This window comes from Kogia breviceps, chromosome 16 (genome assembly GCF_026419965.1).
Source record: "Kogia breviceps isolate mKogBre1 chromosome 16, mKogBre1 haplotype 1, whole genome shotgun sequence".
Taxonomy (NCBI): Eukaryota; Metazoa; Chordata; class Mammalia; order Artiodactyla; family Physeteridae; genus Kogia; species Kogia breviceps.
Genome location: NC_081325.1, coordinates 52,379,557 through 52,406,409, shown reverse-complemented (window position 1 = coordinate 52,406,409; position 26,853 = coordinate 52,379,557). Strand labels below are relative to the sequence as shown.

The 26,853-nt window shown below is 40.2% G+C and overlaps 1 protein-coding gene across 2 annotated transcripts; it reads left to right on the top strand.

Moving 5' to 3' along the window:
• Positions 1-299: 299 nt before the first annotated feature.
• Positions 300-25,283, top strand: EDNRB (endothelin receptor type B). Of its 2 annotated transcripts, none has more exons than XM_059041824.2 (8): positions 300-642; positions 1,438-1,973; positions 16,348-16,460; positions 16,596-16,800; positions 18,195-18,344; positions 18,748-18,881; positions 19,731-19,839; positions 22,706-25,283. In XM_059041824.2, exons 2-8 carry the CDS (start codon positions 1,488-1,490, stop codon positions 22,838-22,840), a joined length of 1,332 nt encoding a protein of 443 aa, XP_058897807.1. In that variant the 5' UTR covers positions 300-642; positions 1,438-1,487; the 3' UTR covers positions 22,841-25,283. The 2 variants fall into 2 exon arrangements, with proteins under 2 accessions (XP_058897807.1, XP_066872850.1); XM_067016749.1 differs by having other exon boundaries at positions 619-790.
• Positions 25,284-26,853: the final 1,570 nt, after the last annotated feature.

Genomic DNA, 26,853 nt, shown 5'->3' with positions numbered 1-26,853 from the left:
CTCTTCCGTGTGGGTGGGGACCGATGCGGACTTGAAACTGAAGGGCAAAACAAAAGCAGCCTCTCCCCCGCCTCCCCGACAACAAATCAAGGTTTAGGTATCACGGTGGGATACTTAACTTTTCTTTGAAAAGTCCTAGCGGGCTTGAAACACGTTTAATTCAGAGCCCGGTTCTAGGCTGAAGCCTCGAGCGTCGCGGGGTGTGTGAGAACTTGCCCTTGGTTTAGGCTCATCATCTGAAGCACTGAGAACCATGGCAACTCCACAGCCTCCCAGGACGCGTCGCGGGCCGAGGACTGCCCTCTGCGGCAGCGGGCAGGTCCTGCTGATGCAGTCCAGGCGTCGCTCAAGGGGAAAGGTTGCCGCGCGGTCGCAAGGGGCGGGAGGAGTCTGGCGGTGATTGATGGGGAAGGGACGAATGAATAAAGGTACTTGTCTGGGGACAGCAAGGATCCCGAGCGAGCTGCGGAGGCTACACGGTCAGGCATTCCCTCAGCGTTTCGTCAGAGCCAGATCCGCCCGCAGCTGAAGGGAGGCGCGCTCTGCTCCAGGGTAGCCTGGAACCCAGCTGCGAGCCAAGTGCGTCCCGGGAAGGAGGTCCCCCCCCCGGTCCCTCTGCGCCTGGTGCGTCCGGCCCGCGAGGTAAAAGTTCTGGCTTGGTGTTGAATTAAAATCAGTGATTGAACCTTATCCTGGGGCTTCAGCTTGGATTACTTGTTTGGGGATTTTTTTTTTTTTTCCAATGTATGGATACAGCGAATTACAATGGGGTTGAAGCGAAGGAGAGCGCGTGAGTGTTTGAAGCCACTTGGAGGGCACAGAAGCTTCCGCGTTAATGCAGATACTCTCCCAATCAGAACTGAGATGTCCCAGAGGTTTTCCGAGTCAGCCGGCACACTCGTGGGGGGTCCGGGGGAGCCTGAGCGCAGGCAGCCGGGAAGTAGATGCTTTCACCCGCGGGGAGGAAGGAGTCTTGGCGTCCAGACACAGGGTCGGGTTCCTGAGGAGTCAAATGCAGAGACTGGCACATCCCTTGGCCTCTAGGTGCCTTGATTTCCCCCGTCCCCACGCGCCCTTAGCCAGAACGAACACACACGTCTCCCTCTGGGCACAACAGGAGCTCAAAGCTTTGCTCTAGACACTCATCCTTTCCTCCCTGTCACACCCCTTCCAGAATACCCCTCCTCACTGCGAGTCATTTACCCCTCGGGAAACGCAGGAGAGAAAAACCAGCGAAAGCTGGCTCTGGAAGGGCAGGAGACGGGCTCGGGCGGGTCACACGCGCCAAAGTCCCCCCCCCCCACTGGCGCGCAAACTTGAGTTACTTTTGCGCGCGGATAGTGGGGGCGCGGCTGCGCTCTGTGCTAGCCGCTTGCAGGGGCGTGGCTGGGGTAGCTGACCCGGGTGTCCCGTCTTCCTTCCCTTGCTGATCTCCAGACTGAAAGCTGAAGAGTGGCCACCCGACTCCCCCTGGAGCAGGCAGCAGCATGCAGCCGCTGCCCAGCCTGTGCGGACGCGCCCTGCTGGCGCTGATCCTTGCCTGCGGCGTGGTGGGGGTCCAGGCTGAAGAGAGGGGATTCCCGCCGGCCGGGGCCACTCCGCCACTTCTGGGGGCCGGAGAGATAATGGCGCCCCCAACTAAGACCTCCTGGCCTAGGGGTTCCAACGCCAGCGTGCAGCGGTCGTCCGCATCTCCGCAGATGCCGAAAGGAGGGAGAATGGCGGGAACCCCACCGCGCACCCTCCCCCCGCCCCCGTGCGAAAGACCCATCGAGATCAAGGAGACTTTCAAGTACATCAACACGGTGGTGTCCTGCCTAGTGTTCGTGCTGGGCATCATCGGAAACTCCACACTGCTGAGAATCATTTACAAGAACAAGTGCATGCGAAACGGCCCTAATATCTTGATAGCCAGCCTGGCCCTGGGAGACCTGCTGCACATCGTCATTGATATTCCCATCAATGTCTACAAGGTAAAGGGTGCCTGCTAATATTGCGATGGGAGGGTACACCGTTAGGAAGGGGGAGATGCCAGAACCTTTGCAGGAAGCTTAGTCACGAAGATCCGTCCCTTCCTAGAAGTTAGTAATCAATGGAACCAAATAGCCTTCTGGTTTCAGTAGCCCACGGCTAAGCCTGGAAAAAGCATAGTCCCCAGACCAGCAGCATAAACTTAACTTGGAAACTTGTTAGAAATGACATAGCCCCACCTCAAACCTACTAATCCAGAAACTCTGGGTGAAGCACAGTAGTTTGTATTTTAACAAGCCCTGCGCGTAAGGTTTGAGAACCACTGGTCCTGAAGGACCTTGTCCCTAAATCCAGCTCACAAGGTACATTCTCTCTACTCAGAAACTGATGGTTCATGGACTGGCAGGATTGTTATCACCTGAGAACTTGTTAGGACTGCAAGTCCAACCCAGACTTATTAAATCAGAATGTGCATCTTAAAATACCTAGGTGATTCGAATGCATACTAACCTTGGGAAACATTTTCTTAAAGGACCCTAACAGTAGAGGGGCTCGAATAGGTTTTTAGGAGACAAATGGCCTAGAAGAAAGACACCCAGACAGGAGAGTAGGAAAACACAGTTCAGCTGCTGTGAATGACCATACCGTACCTAGCCTTTACTGAATGCCTACGATAGGCCAAGCGCTGGGATAGATGTGTTACTTTCCTTTACTTCTTCTGACAACCCATGAATAGACATTACTCCATTTAACAGATGATAGGATGTTCAAGGTCTCACAGTGAGTAAGTGATGGAGATGAGGAGAATCAGGCTCAATCTGTCAGGTTCCAAAGTGCAAACTGCACCTCGTCAATGACTTTGCGGACAAGACCAAGGACCCTGAACATAAAGTCTCTAACAGTTTCAGTAGCTAACATCATTATGTGATTACTGCAGGCATCAGAGAGAACGGGCTTGAAGAGCTAGGGCAGGACGCAAACCCCTACTCTCTTTGACTCCCGCTTTGAAACTCTGGACACTTCCCAACATCTCTGGGCCTCAGCGTCCTCAACTCTACAATAAAGTTTCTAGTGCCCACCGACTGGGGTTTTGTGGTGTTAAGAAAAATAGCCTAAGTGAAAGAGCTGGAAAATTTTAAAGGACGATGCAGATTTGTAAAACTCTGCTTCCCCATCGTAACCAGCAATAGGAAGTCATGCACAAAAACAGAATCAAAAGTGTAAGGGACCGGGAATGTACTTTGCGGATTTGCCTAAAGCTCGTCCTGGGCTCAGTACAAGGGAAAGAAAAGGCATGTTGGTTTAGGAAAGGATTGTGGGAGATACTTTGATCTTTGTGGCAGGAGAAGTCACCAGACGGCATGCCTTTAAATTGCCTTTTATGAATCTCTGGAAATCCTAAACCAACAAGGCATACATTAAGGAATTCTAGAGATTTCTGAGGTTTAGAGACAGCATTTAGATTAGGATCCAGGTCCTAGAAGGCAACACTCCCAGAAATGAGGGATAAATCGATGAAATACTAAATTCCTGCATGGCTACCAGCTCTTGTGAACTCTTGAGGGTTTCCTGGGAGAAGCACAGGCTGAAATGGGTCCTTTAAATGCAGTCACAGCTCCATTAGGGCCAGTAGGAACCCATTTTAGGAGTCCTATAGACTAAGTCTTACCATTCCAATGTGGCAGGAGAATTTCAATTCAATTCCTCAAAACTGACTTGAGAAATTTTAGAGTACAAGGTGTTGTGAGAAATGTTAAATAAGTGATAAGATCCTTCTGAAAAGGGAGATTACATCTAGTTTTTCTAGGCTTGCACAGAGTTTTGTGAAAGATTGTTTAGGAAGGTCCCAGGAAATCCCACATGGTCAGCCCATTTAGAAACCTTCCTAAGTCAGCCGGCAGATGAAGTGCTGTATGGAAGGTTGGATTGAGGGCATTTTGCCTCCAGATCAGATGTAAATCAGCTCTTCCAGGACCATCTTACTTTCTCTGTCTGGCTAAATGATTACATTCGATAAGCCAGAGAATATCCTACTCCCAAAGGACACACAGCTTTTCCTTTCCTTTCAAATTCCTTTATGATTTCCCTAGGAGGTTACAACATTTTGCCTGAAACCATTCAGTCTGTTAAAGCTGTGTTTCTATTTCTGAAATAAACAAACTGAGTCATTACAAATCTGGCCATGTAATCATCCTTTTTAGTCATGAACAAATCCATCACATAGAATTAGGTCCCATCACTAGGTTTGCCATCAGTGAATCCTACCTAGTGGCTTTTGGTTTATTTTTATACTGTGCATAAATATGTGTCACTTGAGATATAATATAACAATAATGGCTACCATGTATTATGTACTCAGTACTTGGTTTAGTTCATTAAATCACTGCAACACACCCTATGGAAGAAATATTGTTATCACCCCTGTTTTATGGGGAAACTACCTTTTGGAGAGGTAAAGAAGTAAATTGCTCGATGTCGCACCACTAGAAAGTGATGAAACTAGGGCTTGAACCCAGGCCTTCTGGCCCTAGAACGCGTGGTCCTCCTGGCCCCCTGCACAGAGTGAGCTGAGCATAGATTGCCCTTCTCCAACCTGGAGTATTGTTAGGACCTCATTTGAGTGCAGTGCTGCAATTACGGGACACACTACTACATAGTACGATACTTGGTAAGCATTTTCAGTTTTAATTTGAGTCATCTGAAGATTTCTACCTCCTGAAATCCCCTTCAGATGATCCGTAATGTATAATATTGATAGTATCACTGTTTGTTATTCTAAAGGCTTTATTTACAAAAACACCTAATCCAGGGCTAGTTAAAAGCCATTTTCCCTTAAATAATTGTGACACCATATAAGTTAAAAAAATGCATTTATAATTTCAGAGTAGTCAAGTATTATACTTGATACAAAGCAATTAAAGTGAATTATGAGTGCCATTATATTTATCCTAAAGTGGGGGACTTGAATCTCTACACTAGCGATTTCTAATTTTGTTTTTGTGGGATGTTATTATTCTCTTGAGAATCCAGTTAATTATCCATCTTATATGTTATATATAATTAATATATAGATAATTTATATATACATTATAATTAATAAATACTATAATGTACATTCAAAATTTCTGAGGGTTCATAGAATCCCGCAGCTCCTCTGTTGGTTTACCCACAGGCCCAGAAACATCAACGTGAATCTATTGCATTAATCTGGACTTCAGTAAATCTAGGGTCCAGTAAAGTTGACAAACCACAAAATGTCATAGATCTGGCTGGAAGCCATGTTCCTTGATGCGGCTGTAGAACGGGATGGGACTTCACAGGGAGAGGCTGCTATGAGGGCTGACAAACCCCAGGGAATGTGTCTACTCTGCTTTGACTCCCTCAGGGAACTGTTTCTCTGGAAACTTCTAGACAGTCTTTTCACCAGGGCTCCTGTGTCAAGGAGGCAATCCTGATAGATCGATGTTGTGGGAGACTCAGCAAATCGAAGCTCTAAAAGAGCTTCAGATAATCATGAGAACCTGCTGGAAATAAAAGCCTCGTTTCTCCTTCTCAGCAGCGCACACTAGGGCTGCCACTGCATTACATAAGAGCATCCAGATGACAAATGAAAAAGAAGAGTCCAAAGAGGCTGTTTAGAAATATATATGTATACATATGCATATATAAATATATTAAATGTTATAAAGAATGTATAGATACATAAGTACATAGGTGAGTATCATTGGTCTCAGTGCCTGGCACAGAGTAAGCCAGTAATAAATGTTATTAGAATGTGTGTCAGTGTGTGTGTGTGAATAAGAATGGAAACTTGGGGTTTTTTTTTCAGCTTTTGCCATTATAAACATGACTACAAATAACATCTTTGTCCATATGGCTTTGCACACATGTGTGACTCTATCCAAACGGTAAATTTCTAGAATTAGAATGATTGAATCAAAGGATATGTGCATTAGTAATTTTGATAGATTTTGCCATACTGTACCCCCAAATTATTGTAGTACTCTTAGTTTGAATCACTAGTTTATGTAACATCTCCATATACATATATATGTATCAATGTCTATCCTTAATACATACATGGGCTACTATGCCAATATTTACATGGTCCATGTATGTACCTGACCCCAAAACCAGTGTTTAAGCATCTGATGTGAGGATGAATATCTCCTTTTTCACAAGCTACGTATTGTGCCATTCCTGTGTAGACTAAAATGAATGGAATAATCTAGACATTTGTTGCCTATAGGAGCCTAGAGTAAGTTGGAGTAGCACCAATGTCAAAGCTGTGTCGGAAGAGCTGGGTATACCTGTAGATGCTGTGAAGTTTTTTATGTTGTTGTTGGTGGTTGGTTGGTTAGTTGGTATGGCTTGGTTTAGTTTAGCAGTGATTTTTAACAAGCCTTGATTGCAGGTTGTAGTTAAAATTTCTTTAACTTCTCTTAACATCTTAAGAAGTTAAAAATGCTTGAGCAAACAATGAGTTTTTAAATTATAACAGGTTCACTCTCTTTGTACTATATTTGCATGGAATAACTGACTCAATAGATATATAGTTAACATAAATATAATGTGATATAAATATAATAAATAACATAAATATAGCTTCCTTTATGTGTAAACAAATTGAGTTTGTAAACAAATCTCCTTGGAAACTGATGACAGATATCTACATGGGCAGACTTTGATAAGGATCCAGATATAATCAGATGTCTAGTGGTGATGGAGAGCTTTCTAAAAATTGAGCTGGTGACCCGTTGGAGTGCCTCTAGATGGTTTTCTTGTTAAGACTTTGTAGGCTACTATTAGAGTCAAAGAGGCTGCCTTCATAGCTCTGAGAAGCAAAACTACTGACCTTTAACGTTTAACTACTTAAGGTGGGGTATGTGTAACATTAAAATGCTGGTATGTCAAAATGAGAATTGCTTCACTGAACCCTCAAGTGAGTTGAGCGAAGTGACCTTGTCACGTAGTCAGACATTCCTGCTTGTAACACAATCAAGGCTGTCTTTCTGAACAAAATCACCTTTCGCACTATCCAGTCTTAGACTACTTCTAGTACTTCACAAGTCTGCATATAATTCACTAATTTCATAGTTAGAAGTAAAAGTGAATGAAGGACCAGCAAATTTAACTTTCGAAGTTATACTTTTCTGATTAGTAAATGCAGTTTATGCATCTAGAGCAATAGAAGAAGTAAAGGTATCATTGGGTAGGGGAGTCTAATTTTGCCCAAGATAATAACACTGTGCATATTTCCAGTTAAGTAACTGAGATATTTTAGTGACATTTTTGTGATGTCTAGAGACATCTTAGTAGCAGAAGCATTTTGTACCCAAAACAGAACCTAGATACCTTTGAGGTTCATTTATTTAAAGCAACAAAATTTTTAAGGAGTGTTAATTAAGCACATTTGAAGTATTAACATTTTTAAAGTGTTAATAAAGAGTAAGACTATTAGCTTTGAATGACCTAGAGTCAATTAATAAATAAAGCTAACCCCCCAACACCCACATAGCATAGTGCCTGCAACAATCAATTCCAGACAAACACTTGTTGACAAAAGATGTTATACTTATATTCTTATAACTGTCCAAAAAACGGAGGGGGGTGGAATTTTGTTCTTTTTTCTATATGTATGAGGATATTGGCCATAACAGAATAATAGGTCAATAGCAGATGTCAAATAGCCCAGAAACTCAAGACTTCCTATTTCTGATTCACTGCTTCACATGTTGGCTGTGGATGCCTGTGACAAAATGGTGGGCAAACTGTTGGCCTTGGGCAATGAGATGTTCCCCAGGTTAACTCTAGGGTGCTGTGTTTGCCTTTATCTGCCACTCGGTCACTCCACAAATCCAAGGCTCTTAAAATGTCAAGGCAATGTTTCTTTCAATGTGGTAAGGCTTATCTATCAAAGGCTTTGCATTTTTTTCTTTGCGCATTTTAAATGAATCGTTCAAGATCGAAGGCATTTCCATAGTTGTACAAGAGGATGACACAGCCAATACCATGTTGTTTCAAGGCCAGGGAGCCAGGGTCTTCATTTTCCACAGAAAACCATATAAGGTATGGCTAATACGCTATAGTTGATGATTTTTAGAGAAACATGCCAAATGCTAATCAATGATTAAGTGCTCTCAGGGGTGTTGACAGATAAAGCCTGAGCTGAAATAAGATTCTAGAGGTAATTTATGATGTGAAACATTCTCTTTCAGGACTTTGCAAAGTTAAGAGGAGGTTGGTTATGTTTGGGAGATAGCTGAGCATGGTGTATGGATATACCTTAGCTGGCAACTTCTCTAATTTCAGACTTTTTTCCTTTCCAGTGCTTTTACTTTAGAGACTTATTATTTCTCTTTCCCTATAGATCCTCTGGTGAAAATGTAAAGGAACAAGAAAACGGCCAAACTGGGATGGTAGAAGATAGAGAGAAAGAGGATTGTTCTTGAGTCAGAAGTGTATTAGCAGAGTTGACAGAAGCATTTATCAAGCAGTGTTCTGTCCCCCAGCCATACTCACACCTCCTAACTCGCGTCCCCTCTCTATTTCTCTCCTCCTTAGCTTCATCATGGTTTCCAGAAAGGAGGAAGCCTATTCTCTGGACGTTTACTTTGTACATATCGTCTTCCCCCTCACACAGTGTTTTCAAATTATATTAACGGGCTTTTGAATTCCATGGTAATCAAACGCTTTCTCACCATAGCTTATCCCATGAGCCATTCTCTGGATAGAATTAGGTTTAAGTAAGACAGGAAAATACTTACTAAGATTTGTTGAATTCTTTAAGTTTGAGAGTCACTTTCTGAGCCATGAGGCCATCAGGTTATAATTCTTTAGTTTCTTCAGGTGTCACAGTGATCTTAGAAGATCCAGCTCAGCTAAGTGAATCTGACCATAAAGGTAGGTTTGTGAATAGCATGTCTTAATGATCTTAGTTGAATCTTTTCAGAATATGTGACATGTCAATGAAAGGTTTTAAGCACAAACTGTGGATAAGTTTTAAAATTCAGGTCATAGGAGAGTAGCAATCCATTTATTTATTGGCCTGTTACAGACTTGGAAAGAAATTTCACTGTAACAAAAGTAAGGATATATATTTAAGGTGAACTTAAGTTCCTCTAAGACATATTTATTTTTTTATCTTTTTTCTATCTCTTTGCTTCTCTTAAAGACTTTGTTTCCAGAAACTTAATTCATTTTAATGGAGTCATTCTTCTATTTCAGCAAGTGATAGGAATCTTTCCAGAGCAGTGGGAAGCCCTCTCTTTGCCAGTGTGCACACACCAGATTCCTAGGACAGGCCCTCTGCCTTGCACGACTCCAGGGGGCGCTGTTCACATTGTGGTATTTAAATGGTACCTCTGGGGGATAAGCTGACATTATTCCTCACCCACATATTCTAACCCACATGGCCTAACCTTCAAGTGATTAAGTGCATTTTAATGGACCCAGGATGGAACCGGTAACTGATATTTGTCCCCAAGGGCACAGGTGCAACGTATGTCAAGAAAATATTTTCTGTGCACTTGACCAGCTGCTTAAATTCTCACTGTATGTTTGAATAAGAAAAAAGAAAGGGAGATCCGACATGGGAAATCCTTGAAAGAGGGTGTACTATCTTATTAAGACGCCAGTTCAATTGCAGAAAAACTCTTATCTGCTACAGGAAACAGAGATAAAAGCAGAAGAATACACCCTTCCCCAAACTTGTGAAACACAACCTCTCCATTATTTCCTTCTTTTGGCTCTGACTGTAAAAACATTTCTATAATGCCAGTCATTTGAAAGAAATGTTCACAGTTCATCACGAGATGGAACAGACAGCAATCCGGCAAAGCAACCCTAGTTGTCATTTTTAATGTGTTGCTCACCTACCTTCTTAAATGACCGTCTCTTACAGCGTCTCTATGCTCCCTGAATCCATCTCCACCAAATTTACAACTAAAGCACCTCACTGAATCCCATCAGATAGTGAGAAACAGTAGGTTCTGTTTTTTAAAAGTCATTTCCCTGATAAGTTTGAGTAGGGGAGAGAGGGGAGGGGAGGAATTTGGCTTTCCATCTTTTCTGGCCTTCTTGGAAGGCAGAAGTCCAAGAGAAGAGCCAATGCCTCAATCCCAGAGGCCCTGGCTCTATGTGTCAAGAAGACCTGATCATCTGGAAGGGAGGAGGGCATGGACTAGACAATACAAAAATAAATCAATATATAAAATGCATAGTCATCCCAATTCTCTAAAGAAATTGTTTCAAATATGAGAACTGAAAAGTTCATGACCAAAGTTTTATCACAAGATTTTTGCCTTATGATCAAATTCATTTATTCGTCCATGAACTCATTCATTCACAGTTATTCAACAACATTTAATGAGCGGTCACTGTGTGCCAGGCACTGTGCTAGGCACTAAAAATGTTGTAGAATATTCGGAAACAAAAGAAACAGTTAAAGCTCAGTGTATACTGTTAATTTTTTTTAAAAAATAGGAAAGGAAAATGGTATATATGGTTAATGAGGCAACTGAACATTTGTTAGTGCAAGATGCTTAACTTTGGCATTTCCTGACTCTAAGGGGCTAGATGCCTTTGGGCATTAAAAGCGGTGTGTATTAATAGGATTTTCTCCATTTAATTTCTCTAGAATGTAATTCTTAATTACAAAAAGAATTGAAAAATATAAATCCCCCAGTTGGAGAGATTTTGTAGGATTCACTTAATCATACTTTTACAGAAAGGATATTTATTTTCTGTTCATGTTATTTATCCTTTTAGAAGTTTTTAAAAATATATATAATATATATTTAATATAAAATAATTTTTAGATATGATATAAAATAATTTTTTGGATTCTGTTGACTTTTTTCTTTCTCAAACAGCTGTTTCAACATGAAGTTATGAAATCATGGCCATCCTTGTGTAGAAACCTTGTAGTCAGTATGACCAAGTCTTTTTTCAATCTAGTGTTTATTTATTTATTTGTGTTTACTTTACTCATACAAAAGAAAAGTGCTAGGGAAGCAGTAGAAGGCTTAGGCGAAAGGGGCCAGCATGAGGACAGGCTATCATTTGTCAAATGGACACCACATTGCTTCTAGGACCAACAGTAACAAAAGCTCTTCCTTGGATGAGCCATCACCATGTGAAAACCAGTGTCAGTTATGGGAGTATTTTCTGACTGGCTCACATTTGATAAATGGTAGGTAATATATATTCAAACTTAGTTTTAAACAGGACCTAAAAAGTTAATTCATGTGGCAGGGACCTCGAAACAATATGGAACTCTAACATTCTTTTTGCGATCAGAGAGATTTGATTACATGCATGATTTGTCTTCAGTATTCAGATCGTGCCCTTAAATTATCTAATAGAATGGGGAAAACTGCAAATAAGGAACAAGAATGTATTTTTGCTGGGTTTAAAGTCAGAGTTGCTTCCTCTTGCAATAAAGGAGAATCAATTTCCTCTACCAAGAAGAAAGCTGTATTGTTGGACTTCAAATTATAGATGTTGGATGTCATTATTTTTGTCAAGAAATAGTGAAATAGTTAACTTCCAGGAATTATAAAAATCTCTAAGAACATTCTTTCACCAAATTTTAAAGATGGCATCTTGGTTGAGAGTGATTTTTTTTTTTTTTTTTTAAGTTCGCAGCTTTTCCCCTACACAGGGCTTTGTTTATTATTAAACAAGAGGTTGACATCTTTTGCATTTTAAATAAGCTCCAAGCCCTAAGTTGCCAAGGCGTTGAGGCTGGAGGCCATTCAGACAGAGATGGGCATCAGCGGTAGGCGTGGTCTCTGTCACAGGGTATCAGGCTTCTCGGTGTCTCCACAAAGGCTTCTGATCAGAGCAGCAGAGGCTGCCAAAGTCACCCTTCTGACCGACTACAAAATAACAGAAGTGGGCACTCCGTCCCCCCCAACCTTCTGTGGCCTCTCAGGACTGGCAGCATTCAGGTCTGAGTTGAAATGATGAAGAGTTTTTTTTTCAGTCTCTTTCCCTTTGGAAGGGTAGATTAGAAAACTGTAATCTCTCAGTTGTGATTAGGTTTCTGACTATCTCTGTGTTGAACTTGAAGAGAATTGCTACAATTTTCAGTTTGTGTTTCCCTGTCTTCTGTGATAACTTGGGTCAGAGGTTGGGCTGCAGGCCTCCCACTGGTATGAAGAGCAATCATCCAATTTCTAGGCTGAGCCAAAAACAATAGTAACCTCAAAACAGGGCCTGGATTCAGTGCAGAGCTCATTTTCATTGGCCAGACTTCTCTCCCTTCAGTGACCGGACACTCATTCATCTTGATTCATCTGATGGCTGTACCTATGTGATACGAATACTTGCATATTTGGAAATCGTTGAAGACAAGAAAACACTTGACACTATCTGAATTTTTGGACAGTAGATGAATAAAATAGCTGGGGGGCTAGAAGAAAATTTTACTCTACATCTAGATACTTTACCATTGTTTGTCACATAGTTATGAGACCACGTGGGTTCAAATGTGGATCTATTACTTACTTGAGTGACCAAGGACAAATATGTTAGTTATCTAATGCCGAGTAGCAAATTACCCCCAAACTTAGCAACTTGAAGAACAGCATTTATTACCTGACACTCTGTCTGTGGGTCAGGGATTCAGGAGCTGCTTAGCTGGTGGTTCTGGCTCAGGGTCTCATGAAGGTCAAGATGTTGGCGGGGCAGCAGTCATCAGAAGATTTGCCTGAGGCTGGAGGATCTTTTCATTCAGACGCTTGGCAAATTAGTGCCAGCTGTTTTTAGGTGGCCTCAATTCCTTGTCACCTGTTGGAGTCTTCATAGGGGTGCTTCTTAGTCTTCTCCTGACACTGCAACTCCCCGAGAATGAGTGATCCAAGAGAGAGCAACGAGGAAGCCATAATGCCTTCTATGAACTAGTCTCAGATGTCACACTTCATCACACCTACCACATTCTGTTCACTAAAAGCAAATCATTAGGTCCAACCCGTGTTCAAGGGGAGGAAAATGAGGCTTCACCTTTTGAAGGGAGGAGTATCAAAGAATTTGTGGGCATATTTAAAATCAACGTAGCAAGTTAATAAACTTCTAAGTGCCCCTAAGTTTTTTTACCTATAAAATGGGGGTAATAGTAATACTACCTCATAGGATTGCTTTGGGAATTCAATGAAATACCATGTGGAAAGGGCTTAGAATAGTGCCTAGTCCCTTGTAAGTACCATATATGTGTTAGTTTTGCTTCCCACCCCCCGCCCCAATACATACAAAGGCAATCGGAATGATTAGACAGAATATTACCTGGATAGTTTGTACCAAACTTGGTCTGGCAGGGTTCTTTGAACTGTTTGGAATATTTTTATTATGTTTCCAAGGGTAATTGGCAAGTCTTTTAAAGCACCTTGAGTTCATAGCTGGTTCAGACTTGCAGGACCCTGGCTCTTCCCCATTTCAGCCAATGTCTCTACCATTCACATGATCAACCTCTTTGAGTTTCCTGACTCCTCATATCTTATATCCAACCCATCAACAAGTCCTGCTAGCTCTGCTTTCAATACATATCCGGTCTATAACCCATTCTTTTCAGCCCCAGGGCACCACAAGTTTCAGCCCACAATCTCTCATCAAAGCTTCCTTTCTTGACTCTACATTCTAGTCTACATTGAGCTTGCAGAGTGATCTTTTTATATTTTTAAATTAATTAATTAATTAATGTATTTATTTGGCTGTGCAGGTCTTAGTTGCGGCACACTGGCCTCTCTAGTTGAGGTATGCAGGCTCCAAAGCACGCGAGCTCTGTAGATGCAGCGTGCTGGGCTTAGTTGCCCCACGGCACGTGGGATCTTAGTCCCCTGACCAGGGATTGAACCTGAGTCCTCTGCATTGGAAGGCTGATTCCCTGGACCACCAGGGAAGTCCCCAGAGTGATCTTTTAAAAAACATAAATAAGATGATGCCATTTTCCATTTCCGTGTTCAAAATCTTGCAATGGATTTCCTCAATAAAAACAAAAACCATTCAGATTCCTCCCTGTGCAACAAAATCTCCTAGACACTTGGCCTGGACCACTCGACCCCAGCCTTGAGAACCTTCTTGCTGTCCCTTCCCCTCACTAAGCTTCTTTTGACCTCAGGGCCTTTGTATTTGCTCGCTCTTCTGCCTAGAATGCTCTTTGCATGGTTTACTTTTTTTAATCAGGTCCCTACTACAGGTTGCCTCTTCAGAGAGACCTTGCTGAGAAGTCTATCAAGAAAGCTCTCTAAATTCCACCATAATCTTTCAATATGGTGACACCACCTGTGTGACACCATATTAAGTATTTATGTGTTTTGCGTTTGCCTCCCTCACTAGTCTGTAAGCTCCAGGAGAGCAGGGAGTTTGCCTTGTTCACTGATAGGCACTCTGTACTCCGAACGGTGTATGGCACATAGTGGGTACTCAATAAATGTTCGCTGAATGAATGAATGAACAAGCAGAGTAATAAGTCAGCTCATTAATCCAGAGGTCACAAGTTAGAGGCTGGTCTGACACATAAAAATATTTTGTTAATACAATGTTATCTGACGGTGTTTTTTTTAAAAAAATATGAATTAGTTGACAATTTTTATAAATTGTGAGATTTCATACAAAAATTCAAATTTGGGGCTAAAAATCAAGATACTTTTGTATTGGGGATCTCTTGGCAAAAAATCACATCAAGTTTATTAGCAGCAGCTCCTTTTAGACAGGATTTACCCCAGACCCCTCTGTTCCCTATTATTTCCTGACACCAATGACTTTCTTACACCTGGCTTCCTCCACTCTTCTGTTGCCTGCCTGGCCTTGCAGGCTTTCAGACCCTAGAAAAAGCGTATTTGCTGTAAGTATGCCAACATTTGTTCTACATGTCGGTATAACGTTTCATGTCTACCTTAGAAATGAAATTGGTTCCACATTGGCGCTCCGAGTCATATTCGTACTGAAACACACATTTCAGCTTTGGGTGCCGCTCTAGTTACAGAACAATCACCCAGCATGACAAACTCCACAAAGAACCTTCACGAGTGAAAGAACGGAAAGACTCAATTGTGTTTCAAAATAGTTTTCACTTTTGGAAGGTTATTTTTTAAAACATTAAAACGCACACACAGACACGTAGATTTGAAATACTTTTCTTTATTTTCAAAACCTCATGAACGTTCGACCCAGATGTTTACCTCAAGTGATTCATTTACCAGGGTGGGGCACACCCAGTTGTCCTAAAAAAGAAAATCACTGAGTTTAACAATAGATGGTTGCAGAGTCTCAAGTCAGATAAACGGAAATATATGTATAGTACCAAGAACTAGGTCTTTTGCTCGCTGGATAGCCATTGCCTATGTATTTTAGGGGCCTGAATATTTAAGCATCTGCTGTGTGTCAGGAACTGTACTAGGCAATTGCAGAAGTGCTTTTCTGTTTGATGGGCTAGGGGTTACAGACAGCAAAAACTTACCCAAATTGTATAAGATATACAATAGGAGTTGATAAGTGCTATGGATGAAACGGGAAATGGAGTAAGATGAGGGAGATGGAGAGGCCTGACCAGTTCCTATACTTAATAGTGTGGTCAGGGTAGGTCATGTTGAAAAGATGAGATTTGAGTAAGACCCGAAGGAGGTCAAGGAGCTGGCAAGTGGATCTGTGGGAGAAAAGCCTTCCAGGATAAGGAAGAACCTCAAGTGAAGCCCTAGGGAAGGAGTGTGCCTGCTGGGTTCAAGGATCTGTGTGCTGAGTTACAGAGCAGTCAAGTTGACTAAAGGGAAGAACATACACACTGTTCTCCATAGGAGTCGTCTAGTCTCTCTGGCTAAGAAACACTTGTCTTTCTTTTCTTTTTCTTTTTTTTTTTTTTTTTTTTTTTGCCGTGCCACGTGGCATGTGAGATCTTAGTTCCCCGACCAGGGATGGAACCCTGCATTGGAAGTGTGGAGTAGTAACCCCTGGACCACCAGGGAAGTCCCACATCACCTATTTTTAGTTAACCTTATTTTGATTTGGCCACCAGCTGAGTATTTGAGACTCCATAACAGTATGAGAGGCATTTTCAGCACTGCAGGCCCAATCTTGTAAGGAGAACTTAAGCAACTGACCCCAGTTGGCCCTGCAGTGGAGGAGACCTTGACTCTAAGCTACTGTCTGTGTATAGCTAATTCTCCTGAGCTGGCTGCCCTTTCATTATTCCCAATCCACTCTCTTGTTCCAGATATCAAACGCAAGTGCTTTTCAGAGGAGTAGTCTATGAGAAAAATAAGAACTGGAATTTGTTATTTTAACTCTACATGTTCATTTGTCTCCACTAAGTGATACATACAGTTCAGAGGGCGCCCTGTGAAAATCTCTCTAACAGAGCTTTGTGTCTCCTCAATGCAGCTACTTGCCGAGGACTGGCCCTTTGGCGTTGAGATGTGTAAGCTGGTGCCTTTCATACAGAAGGCCTCTGTGGGAATCACTGTGCTGAGTCTATGTGCTCTAAGTATTGACAGGTAAGAGCATATATCTAAGCCAAGTATATCCTGACCGCTATCCTAGTGATTGCTATGCTACTTAGAAAATAAACTGTGTAATTCAATAAAACTGGTCTCTGCCAGCTTGGCAAATGATTATGTTTTACTCTTCAGGTATCGAGCTGTTGCTTCTTGGAGTCGAATTAAAGGAATCGGGGTTCCAAAGTGGACAGCAGTAGAAATCGTTTTAATTTGGGTGGTCTCCGTGGTCCTGGCTGTCCCTGAAGCCGTGGGTTTTGATATGATTACCACTGACTACAAAGGAAGTTATCTGAGAATCTGTTTGCTCCATCCCACTCAGAAAACAGCCTTCATGCAGGTAACTTTTACTTTTTTGTCCCCCTTTCTGTTCTTGCCTTATAAATATTTAGCTATTTTCCCCCTGATTTCCTCTTCTTGGGAAGCTACTGATTTATGACTGTCCTTAGCATGAATTAAGAGTGTAGGTCCTAGGGCTATGGGGTTAACGGTGACTCATGACCCAGGCTGCAAGAAGCTGGGTCACTACTTCTCCAAGAATCCCCTGGTGCTCAGGAATACAGATAAACCAAGTTTACATGAGAGAATCTATTTGAATTTATAGATTTTCTACTCAAATTCCCATAAGGACTGGCAGCTACGACGTATTCTGTATGAAGCAGCACAGCAGTCATCAGAGTGAGTGTGTGGCTCAGGGAATGATCAAGTAGAAGGCGCCCTGGTATGGATGGATTGATCAGAATCCATGTGAATCCCTGAAGCTCGGTTTGAATAACAAGCTTGTCCTCTCTCTAAAGGGAAAGCTGCCATTGCAAAGAACTTCATCTTGGCCATTTATTCAAGAGCTTGTAATCAGGAAATAGGAAAAGAATGGGAATAGTGGTCATCAGAAGATAGATCCTAAGTGTAAAAGGCTCTTCTCAACAGAATGGGTTAAGAGGAGTTAATGCAAAGGGGGCTGGTCCAAATGTCACCAATGATTATTTCCTATTTTACACGTAAGACGAGATAAAGCTTTATGAATATATGTATAGATCGTGGCAAACAAAAGAATAAAGAGGGGCATTAATGTGAAATTGAGAATGAGTCTGCTGTTTTCTTGTTTCTTATTAGTTAAAATGGGAAAAGTACTGCACAGATTACGTAAATTCTGCTCCAACACAGACATATCTGGAACAACAAATTTAAGAAGGAAAAGAAAAAAAGAGCAGAACAAGAATAAGAGAAAAGGCATGCTACAAGCAGCTTTGATTTTTAGTTTATAGGTTAGATGTATACATCCCTTAGGTAAATGATTAATAGAGACCTCCTCCTACCTGCTTTTCCCATAAACAAACTTGTTAAAAAGTGAAAAACTCCCATAAACACTAGGATATCTTTACCCATTCAGATGTGGTATTTCACACAAAGAATTCCTTAAGGATAACTTGCATATGTGAAGACAAAAATATTTGAATTACCAAATATTTAAAATTTTGCCCAATCATTTACATTTTTGTATGTAATGATAGCACACTTCCTTAGAGAATTGAAATGCTTTTTAGGAAAAGTTTGTTTCATTGAATTTAATTATTTGTTCAGCAGATGTGGCCTGAAAGATTCTACGTAGCATTTATAAAATGCATCGACTTTAGAAGATAATTTCTCCTTGATGAATATTTTTTAATTTAACAGTTGATATGTAAGATTTTCTTACAGAGGAATATTAAGTATAACATTCTCTCTTCCCCATAGTTTTACAAGACAGCTAAAGATTGGTGGTTATTTAGCTTCTATTTCTGCTTGCCATTGGCCATCACTGCATTGTTTTATACCCTGATGACCTGTGAAATGTTGAGAAAGAAGAGTGGCATGCAAATTGCTTTAAATGATCACTTAAAGCAGGTAAGGAAATAGAAATATTTGCTGACTCATGATTACAATCCTGATTATGAATATGAAAATTATCATGGTGATAAGAAACTAAAGTTATCATATACCACAGCATGCTTCCTTTTTCTTGTGCTGGTATTTTTTAATATACAAAGAATATTTGTTATATTATCTATCTGGAGATATTCTACATAGTCTAAAAAGATGTAAAAAGAGCCATTACTTTTTAAAGATGAATCTCTAATCATTTTCTGTCTAATTCACATTAGCTATTCAGTTTAAAGCTCAGTGTCCTGAATTTTTACAAATGTCACTGATTTTTTTGTAAACGATATTAAATATTTTGTTTGGAAAGCGAGAACGCTGTGATTATAATGAGGCATCTATTCAGTGTCTGACTGTGGTTTTATTTCAGAGACGGGAAGTGGCCAAAACAGTATTTTGCCTGGTCCTTGTCTTTGCCCTGTGTTGGCTTCCTCTTCACCTCAGCAGGATTTTGAAGCTCACTCTTTATGATCGGAATGATCCCAATAGATGTGAACTACTGAGGTAAGAAAGGTAACATAGAAATAGTTGTGTAAATAAATGCCATTCAGAAGTTTTTCCATTGATTCCTTTCATTGGCAAGAAGAAAGAGTACCATTTTTCTAATCCTTAGGGAGCAACTAAGATGACCATTTTTTTACCTTTACTCCTATTTCCAAGGGAGAAGTAAAGGGACTTAGGAGAACACTGGGAATGGAGAGCCAGGGTTGTCCAAATGAGTGAGTAGCACAATTGAAAACATTAGGTCTGATTCTCCTTTGCACTTTGTAAATCCTTTCTTTTCATCCAGCCTCAGTGCTTCCAAACGAGATTTCATTTTTTAAAATTATTATTAATTAATTTATTTATTGTTTTTGGCTGCGTTGGATCTTCGTTGCTGCACGCGGGCTTTCTCTAGTTGCGGCGAGTTGGGGCTACTCTTTGTTGCAGTGCGCGGGCTTCTCATTGCAGTGACTTTTCTTGTTGCAGAGCACAGGCTCTAGGTGCACAGGCTCAGTAGTTGTGGTCTACGGGCTTAGCTGCTCTGCAGCGTATGGGATCTTCCTGGACCAGGGCTCGAACCCGTGTCCCCTGCCTTGACAGGTGGATTCTTAACCATTGCACCACCAGGGAAGTCCCGAGATTTCATTTTAAACGAGAGAATTGGGCATGGGGGGTGGGGCGATGACAGGGACAGAGAATGAGAGAGAGAGAGGCAGAGAGAGAGAGATCATAATCTGCAAAGACTAGTGATAAAGTCAAAACCATTGTAAATGGCTAATTTTTTTGTTCGCAAAAACACAAAGTCTGTAAAGAATATATGTGCATAGCAGCATATTTTTTTACAGACATGTCTTGTATTATTTTTTGCAGCTTTTTGTTGGTATTGGACTACATTGGCATCAACATGGCCTCCCTGAATTCCTGTATTAACCCAATAGCTCTGTATTTGGTGAGCAAAAGATTCAAAAACTGCTTTAAGGTAAGAGAGTATTCGAAAATCAAAAGGCCTTTTTAATCTGGCATCAAATATAACCCTTCCAAACTATTAATATTTCTACCCAAAGAGATCTAGTCAATTGTTTTGCAGTTTCCCCTAGTATTACATGGTAGACATTTCTTTCTTTCTTTCTTATTTATTTATTTATTTAATTTTGGGCTGCATTGGGTCTTCGTTGCTGCGCACAGGCTTTCTTTAGTTGCAGCGAGCAGGGACTGCTCTTCGTTGCGGTGTGCGAGCTTCTCTTTGCAGTGGCTTCTCTTGTTGTGGAGCACCCGTGCTAGGCACACAGGCTTCAGTAGTTGCGGCATGCAGCCTCAGTAGTTGTGGCTCACGGGCTCTAGAGTGCAGCCTCCTCTTTAGTTGTGGCACACGGGCTTAGTTGCTCCGCGGCATGTGGGATCTTCCCGGACCAGGGCTCGAACCTGTGTTCCCTTCCTTGACAGGTGGATTCTTAACCACTGCGCCACCAGGGAAGCCCTAGACGTTTCTTTTTAAATGTGAATTTTGCTCATAAATCACTATAATTGATTTCTGTCTACAAATCCCAGTCAACCATTCCCTACTGCCTCAACCAATCAATTTTACTCCTAGAGTTACACAGAAAATGAATAAAAATTGCATGCACTGATGTCTGACACATATGATAAAATAAGAGCTACACATGATTAAAGGCACGGTTCCCATTTTTGGAAGATTTTGGACTATGCAGCACACTGTAGATTATAACTAAATTAGTTTCTTTTTCATACAGAGGTGACAATAACGAGTCAAACAAAGCAGTTTAATACAGGTTTTACCTGCACTTTTCTGCCTTCATTCTATAACAGAGAAGTGTTCCTTGATGTGAAACATGTGACATTATTCCTCATTTGCCTGCTTGCATTTGTGGGTAACATCTATCCATCCATGCATTCACTCCTTCAACAATCTAGCATAAATAAAATAATCCCTTCCCTTATGTGAGAATGATTCACTTGTCCCTGGTGTAACAGAACCCAGATTCAGCTGCTCACCACTCATATGCCAATAATTCGAGAGGTAAGTGTCAGCAGAAAAGAAAGGTGCTTTAATCAGAAAAGCCAGCAGTCTGGGGAGATGGTGGACTCGTGTCCAGAGACCAACACCAAAGATTCTGCTCAGCCATGACAGTTTTTAAAGGGAAAAATGGAGGGGGAAGAATCTCAATGAATCATCAAGGCAAGAGGTTGGGTTCTGCCTCTCCCCTGCGGACAGACTGGCTGGCTCTCTTTCTCTCTTCAGATGTTATCTTGCCTGAGTGGTCTGCCTGCAGGATTGCTTAGGGGGGGCTACTGTGGATAGAGAGCTAGTCTTACTTCTTTTTATCTAGGCAGAGAATCAACAGGTTAGACGAGGCATGGTGTGCATTCAGGAGAGCATAAGTCAGGAATTAGTTTCAATTGCTTAGGGATCACATTCCTATAATTAGGTTCTTTCAAGGTTAGAGGGGAACAGAAATGGGAAAACAGGAAAGGGGCACAAGAGCTGCTTTCAGTTCCCCACTGTCAAACACCATTCGATTTCTATGGGACTAGGGGCAAAGGTCTATCTTCTGTAACTTCTTCATGCTGACGTGGGACGCCATATTCTCAGAGTGGAAGATGTCAACATGGGTCTGTAACATCTCTTTGCTGCCAATTTTATTGTAGTTGTGTGCTTACATATACGGGCGGAACAAGCTACAATTATTTTGCTGCCCACCAATATACAGATTATTATGAGCAATAATGTTAATCCCATTCTCATGAGGCTCGTTCTTGGACTTGTGCTAGCCATAGATTCAGTACTGGTTAGGATGGTGCAGCTTATGTCATGGTTACAGTCTGGTCATCATGGAGTTAGCTTTTTCCCTCTGGTGGCAGTGACCGTACCTGTGAAACAACTGGGGAATGTGCATCAGACACTGAGTCTGTGGTTCTATTGTCCTAATTATTAACTGCTCGGTTTTGTACTGGAGGGCGTGGTGCCTTGGTTCTGCTTGGTTCCACTGGAAGTTCCTTATTGGAAAACCGAGAACTTAGCTTCCTTGTAAAATCAAAGGCAGTCTATAAAATTCATTGCTTACTCATAAACTCATAGATTTTAGAGCTAGAAGAGAATGTCACCAGATCATGTCCCTCATTTTACGGAACAGAAAGCAATGGAACTCACATTTTCTTATACATATAAATTCTCAGAAAACAAACAGAATTAACAGGATTTTTACAAATCCAAGAAAAAATGTGGACGACTAACACTGAGACACATATACTTTATAACCTTATTGTGTAACAGTATTGAAAAGTCACATGAGATTAAACACATGGCTGAAAGAAATGGTGATGTAATATTAAGTTTATTGACATGGAAAGATGTTTCTGTCACCGTCAAGGCCATGGAGTAGTATGTATAGTCCAGTTTTATTAACATAATTATACACACACTTCCACAAACATGCACATGTACAGTCATGTGTATATATGTGTGTGGTAATATTTCTATTTGCATAGGAAAAAGTCTTGAGTTATATATTTATCAAATATTAAAAGTATTTCTCAAGTAATCAAGAGTAAGTATCAAGAATTAAGAGTGGCTTTCTCTTTCAATTTTAATTAAAAGATGAGGAAGTTTAATTACGTACATTTTTTCTTCTCTGTATTTTCTAGTTTAAAAAAATGATCAGATACTACTTATGTAATTATATGATTTTAAGGGGGAAATAAGAGGGCATGGAAAGAAATTGGCAGAATTGCATATCACACAAAGAAAGCCAGAATCCTGGAGAGTAGGAAGGGTTGTGATAGTGTAACTGATGTAAACTTATAACAAGTTACTTTGTTTGATACAGTCATGCTTATGCTGCTGGTGCCAGTCATTTGAAGAAAAGCAGTCCTTGGAGGAAAAGCAGTCATGCTTAAAGTTCAAAGCTAATGATCACGGATATGACAACTTCCGTTCCAGTAATAAATACAGCTCATCTTGAAAGAAGGAATATTCATTCTCTTTACTTTGGACAGAAATCATTAAAACAATGAGGCATCCTCCAAACAAAACAAAACAACTGTGTGTTTGCACAAAACAATGTAAAAATGTAAGAGTGATTATTTTCTTAACACTCAGAGTTACTCATGACATTTTATGAGCTGTTTACAGCATGAGAAGAAAAGCGATGAGAATTAAGAAAGCCTCATTGTGAAAGCACTTAATCCTTTCCAGTCAGCACTTCAATGTGGCTCTTCAGAACTTCTGGTATATTCATACACCACTTATGTTTAAATTGAGCTCACTCAGAATTCCTATTAAAGATGTTTATTTTTTTAATTAAGGTGAATCTGATGCAAAGGAAAAATGTGTTGCTGCGAAACAGAATTTTTAAATGAAATTTAAATTACTCAATTTAAAATTTTAAAAATCTTTTAAAGGAACTTTTCTATTAATAGTCTCACATCATTGGTGGGACTATAATTGGAGAAAAAATATGAAAGCAGTTCAGCTGATGTATTTTTTTTGATGTTAGAGACATATTTAAATGATCAGGAGGGAGTATCAGAGAGATTGAGGTTTTTGAAAATATTCAACTTTACATTCAGATAAGATCAAATGTCACAAAGGGACAGAGAGAGAAGGTTTGGAATGCCATCCCAAACACTGCTTTGAAATCTCCTACTTGTGTACTCTGCAAAGAAAATACTACCTACAATATTTTTGAGGATTATTAAAACATCCTTCTTCTTTCACTATTGTAGTTTAAGTGCTATTTGTTTCGTTTTGTCATCTGTAAATACTTAGCTACAATACACAATGTGTAGATGATTAAACGAAGGGCAGGCCCCAGTGTTCATACCTTTACAATGGAGAGATGCCAGGAACCCCATAATGCACAGAATATGAGTTGCCTGGAGCAGTGTCCACATGGCAAAGGAGAAAGCAGCATCTTCTCTCACCCCTGCTGCAGTTAAGATGGTCTCTGGCAATGTATCATACGATAGTTAAAATACTATTTTTAAGATCATAGATATTAGAGTCAATGTAACAGTTACCTGTAAAGCTTACTACTAATTTTTATATTATTTGTGTAAATAACTAATAGAAAAGAATTCTGGACGTGGTGCTTTCCTGTCACTTACAGGCAAAACTGCTTTTTGAGACTGTTAAGAAGCTCTTACTTTGTGCATTCTTGCCTAATTCTTTCATGTCCCCAGCAAAGCGCCTCAGGTTAACTTCGATGAGATGTGTGTGAAAGTATGTACAAGAGAAAACGGAAGACAGAGGAAATGAGATGGGGCGGGAGGAAACCCATGGGGACAGATTCCCTTTCTTAGCCTGATGTTCGTCACTGCCCGTCACATCAATGCAAAAGGTCCTGATTCTGTTCCAGCAAAACAGTGCAATGTTCTCACAGTGGCTTCAGGAACAAATTGGGCCCAAGAGCTTTAACTCTGTCTTAAAATATAACAGAGTTTCTAGCCTTGTTTTTTGCTTTTTTTGTGTGCTTTTTTTTTTTGGTAACCCAGGGCCACAGCCACATGTTGAGAATAAGCGAGCAATGTTGTTTTCTGCCAGCATCTAACATGATGCTACCAAAACCCCAATAAGGGGGCCAGAAGGAAAGGACAGTAATTAATTCACATACCACGTGGAATCTATTTATAAATCCCAGGCTTATTTATTAATTTCTTCCCAATCACTTTTTCAGATGCTTGTCATCACGAAAGACATTTCAAACTTCGGACTTTAAGTTAACTTTGGGTTACTTCTGTTTTCAGTTTGTTAATGTATTTTTTATTCCTATTTAAATTTGAGCTCATTTCATTACCATTCATTTTGTTTCTCACCTGCATCATAATGCCCTTTCCTTCTCCCCGTCAGAGTTACGGTCTATAATCATCTTGCCAAATTTTAAACTGCACACAAATAGTATATATATGTATTATTTATAATGAAATTGTGTTCAGTAGCTTTTCTAAAAATGTTTGATTCAAAATTTTAACATACTGACAAAGGTTGGTAAGAAACAAGCATGATTTCTTAGCATAAATAAAATCAATATGGGAAAAGGTGCTACTGTTTAACTTTAAAACATATTTTCTAGTATTAAGGACTGTATAATATAACAATGGACAAAAATAATGTTAACATGGATGTAAAACTTAAAAGATTTATAAGTGATTTTAGACTGTTTTCTCCTTTATATTTGCTAATATGGGTGCGTGTTAGTATTGACAGCTTACAACATATGGCCAAAGGAATACAGTTTATAACAAAGCATGGGTATGCTGTAGCTAACTTTATAAAATTGTAATATAACCATGTAAATTAATTATATATTTTGTTTTTCTGAGGTCACTTAAGGTGGCAACCACTGTAGTTGCTAATTCTATGTTATGTAAACAAAATCAATAAAAATTTAAATTGCTTTAAAAAAAGACCAGCTTGTTTTTCACTGTGCAGGCAATAACTAATACTAATTTATTAGTAAGTGTTTAAAGGAAATATAAATGTTACAAATGGACATTATTTATGTTAAACACACAATTATCAAAGAAATATGAAAGCTGTTACATTAAAATGCCAAGTTTCTATTATGTGTTATTGTGATGAGTAACCAGATATATATACATTCAGTTTTCTGAGGTTGACCAACGGCACCTTGTGTCTTTCCATCTCTGGTTTCCTGCCTTTGGAGCATTTCATTGTTTCATCATGATTGTACCATAGGTGAAATTTGAAAGGCTGAAATGAGATTTTGGAATCACTCATTTCAGTTCATAAGCTCCTTTTGAGTGCAAGATGGGATGAAATTAATAAGATGAGAGGTTCCTACTTGACAGGAGATAGAAATGATAACAAAATTTAATACAAGGCAAAATGAAGTGACCACTAACTAACTGTGTACTGACTGCTCTTGAGGTTCACATGTCTGCATCTCTTAGCACATAATCCCTTTCTTTCCCTGACAAAAATAATCTAGAATTAGCATTTACTCTTTTCCCATATCATTATCTTAAACTCAGCCTAGTGTTTCAGAGGTTTCTATGAGTTATCCCTCACCTTTGCTGACTTTCAGCTGCCTAATCTGAGCTGGGTATTTTGAGATATAGGTGTTCTGAATTCAGGAGCTATATGAGAAGTACAAGAGAGCAAAACCCAGTCAGAACCCTCTCTCAGGAGTCACCAAAAAGAGCCTACCTTCTCTTGAACTGTTAGTTGTCAGGTTACAATAATAATGCCCACATAATTCATTATAGTAAATGTGGGCAGAATAAATACAATTTAGATTCTTGGAAGGAAACCAAAAGATGTGGCAGCCCTAAGATGGAAATGTCCCGAAATCCAAAGAGTGCAGATGCCAAGCTTGTGAAGAACAATGTATCTGGCTGGACTGACTTGCTTTCAGTCATTAGTCAGCCTCAGAAGTGACAACGTTAATAACAGATCGAATGTGTAAACCCAAATCAGAAAATCTCACTGAACACTTTCAGGATTCAAGGCTCGCTTAAGCACAGGGAATAACTCCATCATGGTAGGAAGGCAGCACGTGTAATGGAAAACGTCAAAAAACAATATGATATCCTTGATTGTTTCATCAATATGGTTGACCTCAAACAAGTGAGTTAATATCTTAGAGTTCCAGTTGAATTATCTATAAAATATAGATATTAATATTCCCAGCCTAATTCTTACATGGAATCAATAAAATTTTAGCGTACTTACTATATAATTTTATTGTCCCCTCTAAAACATGGGTATACTTAAATGCAGAAGACATAGTTCCTGCCCTCCAGCAACTCACAATCACAATAGACAAATAAACAAATTAAAGCAATTAATTTGTTATAGATACTAGAATATAGGTACATACCCAGTAAGAATCGAGAGTTCAGGGAAACTCATCAGAGGGGTTGGGCCTTAAAGGAAGTTTTGAATTGAGCTTTAAAGGAAGTTTTCCCAGCAGACCAGGAGTTACTGACATTACTGGCAAAATGACTATCTAAT

Bases quoted from the DNA above. Each gene is read 5' to 3' on its own strand.
- EDNRB (XM_059041824.2), top strand. From the start codon at position 1,488: ATGCAGCCGCTGCCCAGCCTGTGCGGACGCGCCCTGCTGGCGCTGATC. The intron at 1,974-16,347 runs GTAAAGGGTGCC...TCCTCAATGCAG, and splicing joins TTCCCATCAATGTCTACAAG to CTACTTGCCGAGGACTGGCC. The intron at 19,840-22,705 runs GTAAGAGAGTAT...TGTTTGATACAG, and splicing joins GATTCAAAAACTGCTTTAAG to TCATGCTTATGCTGCTGGTG.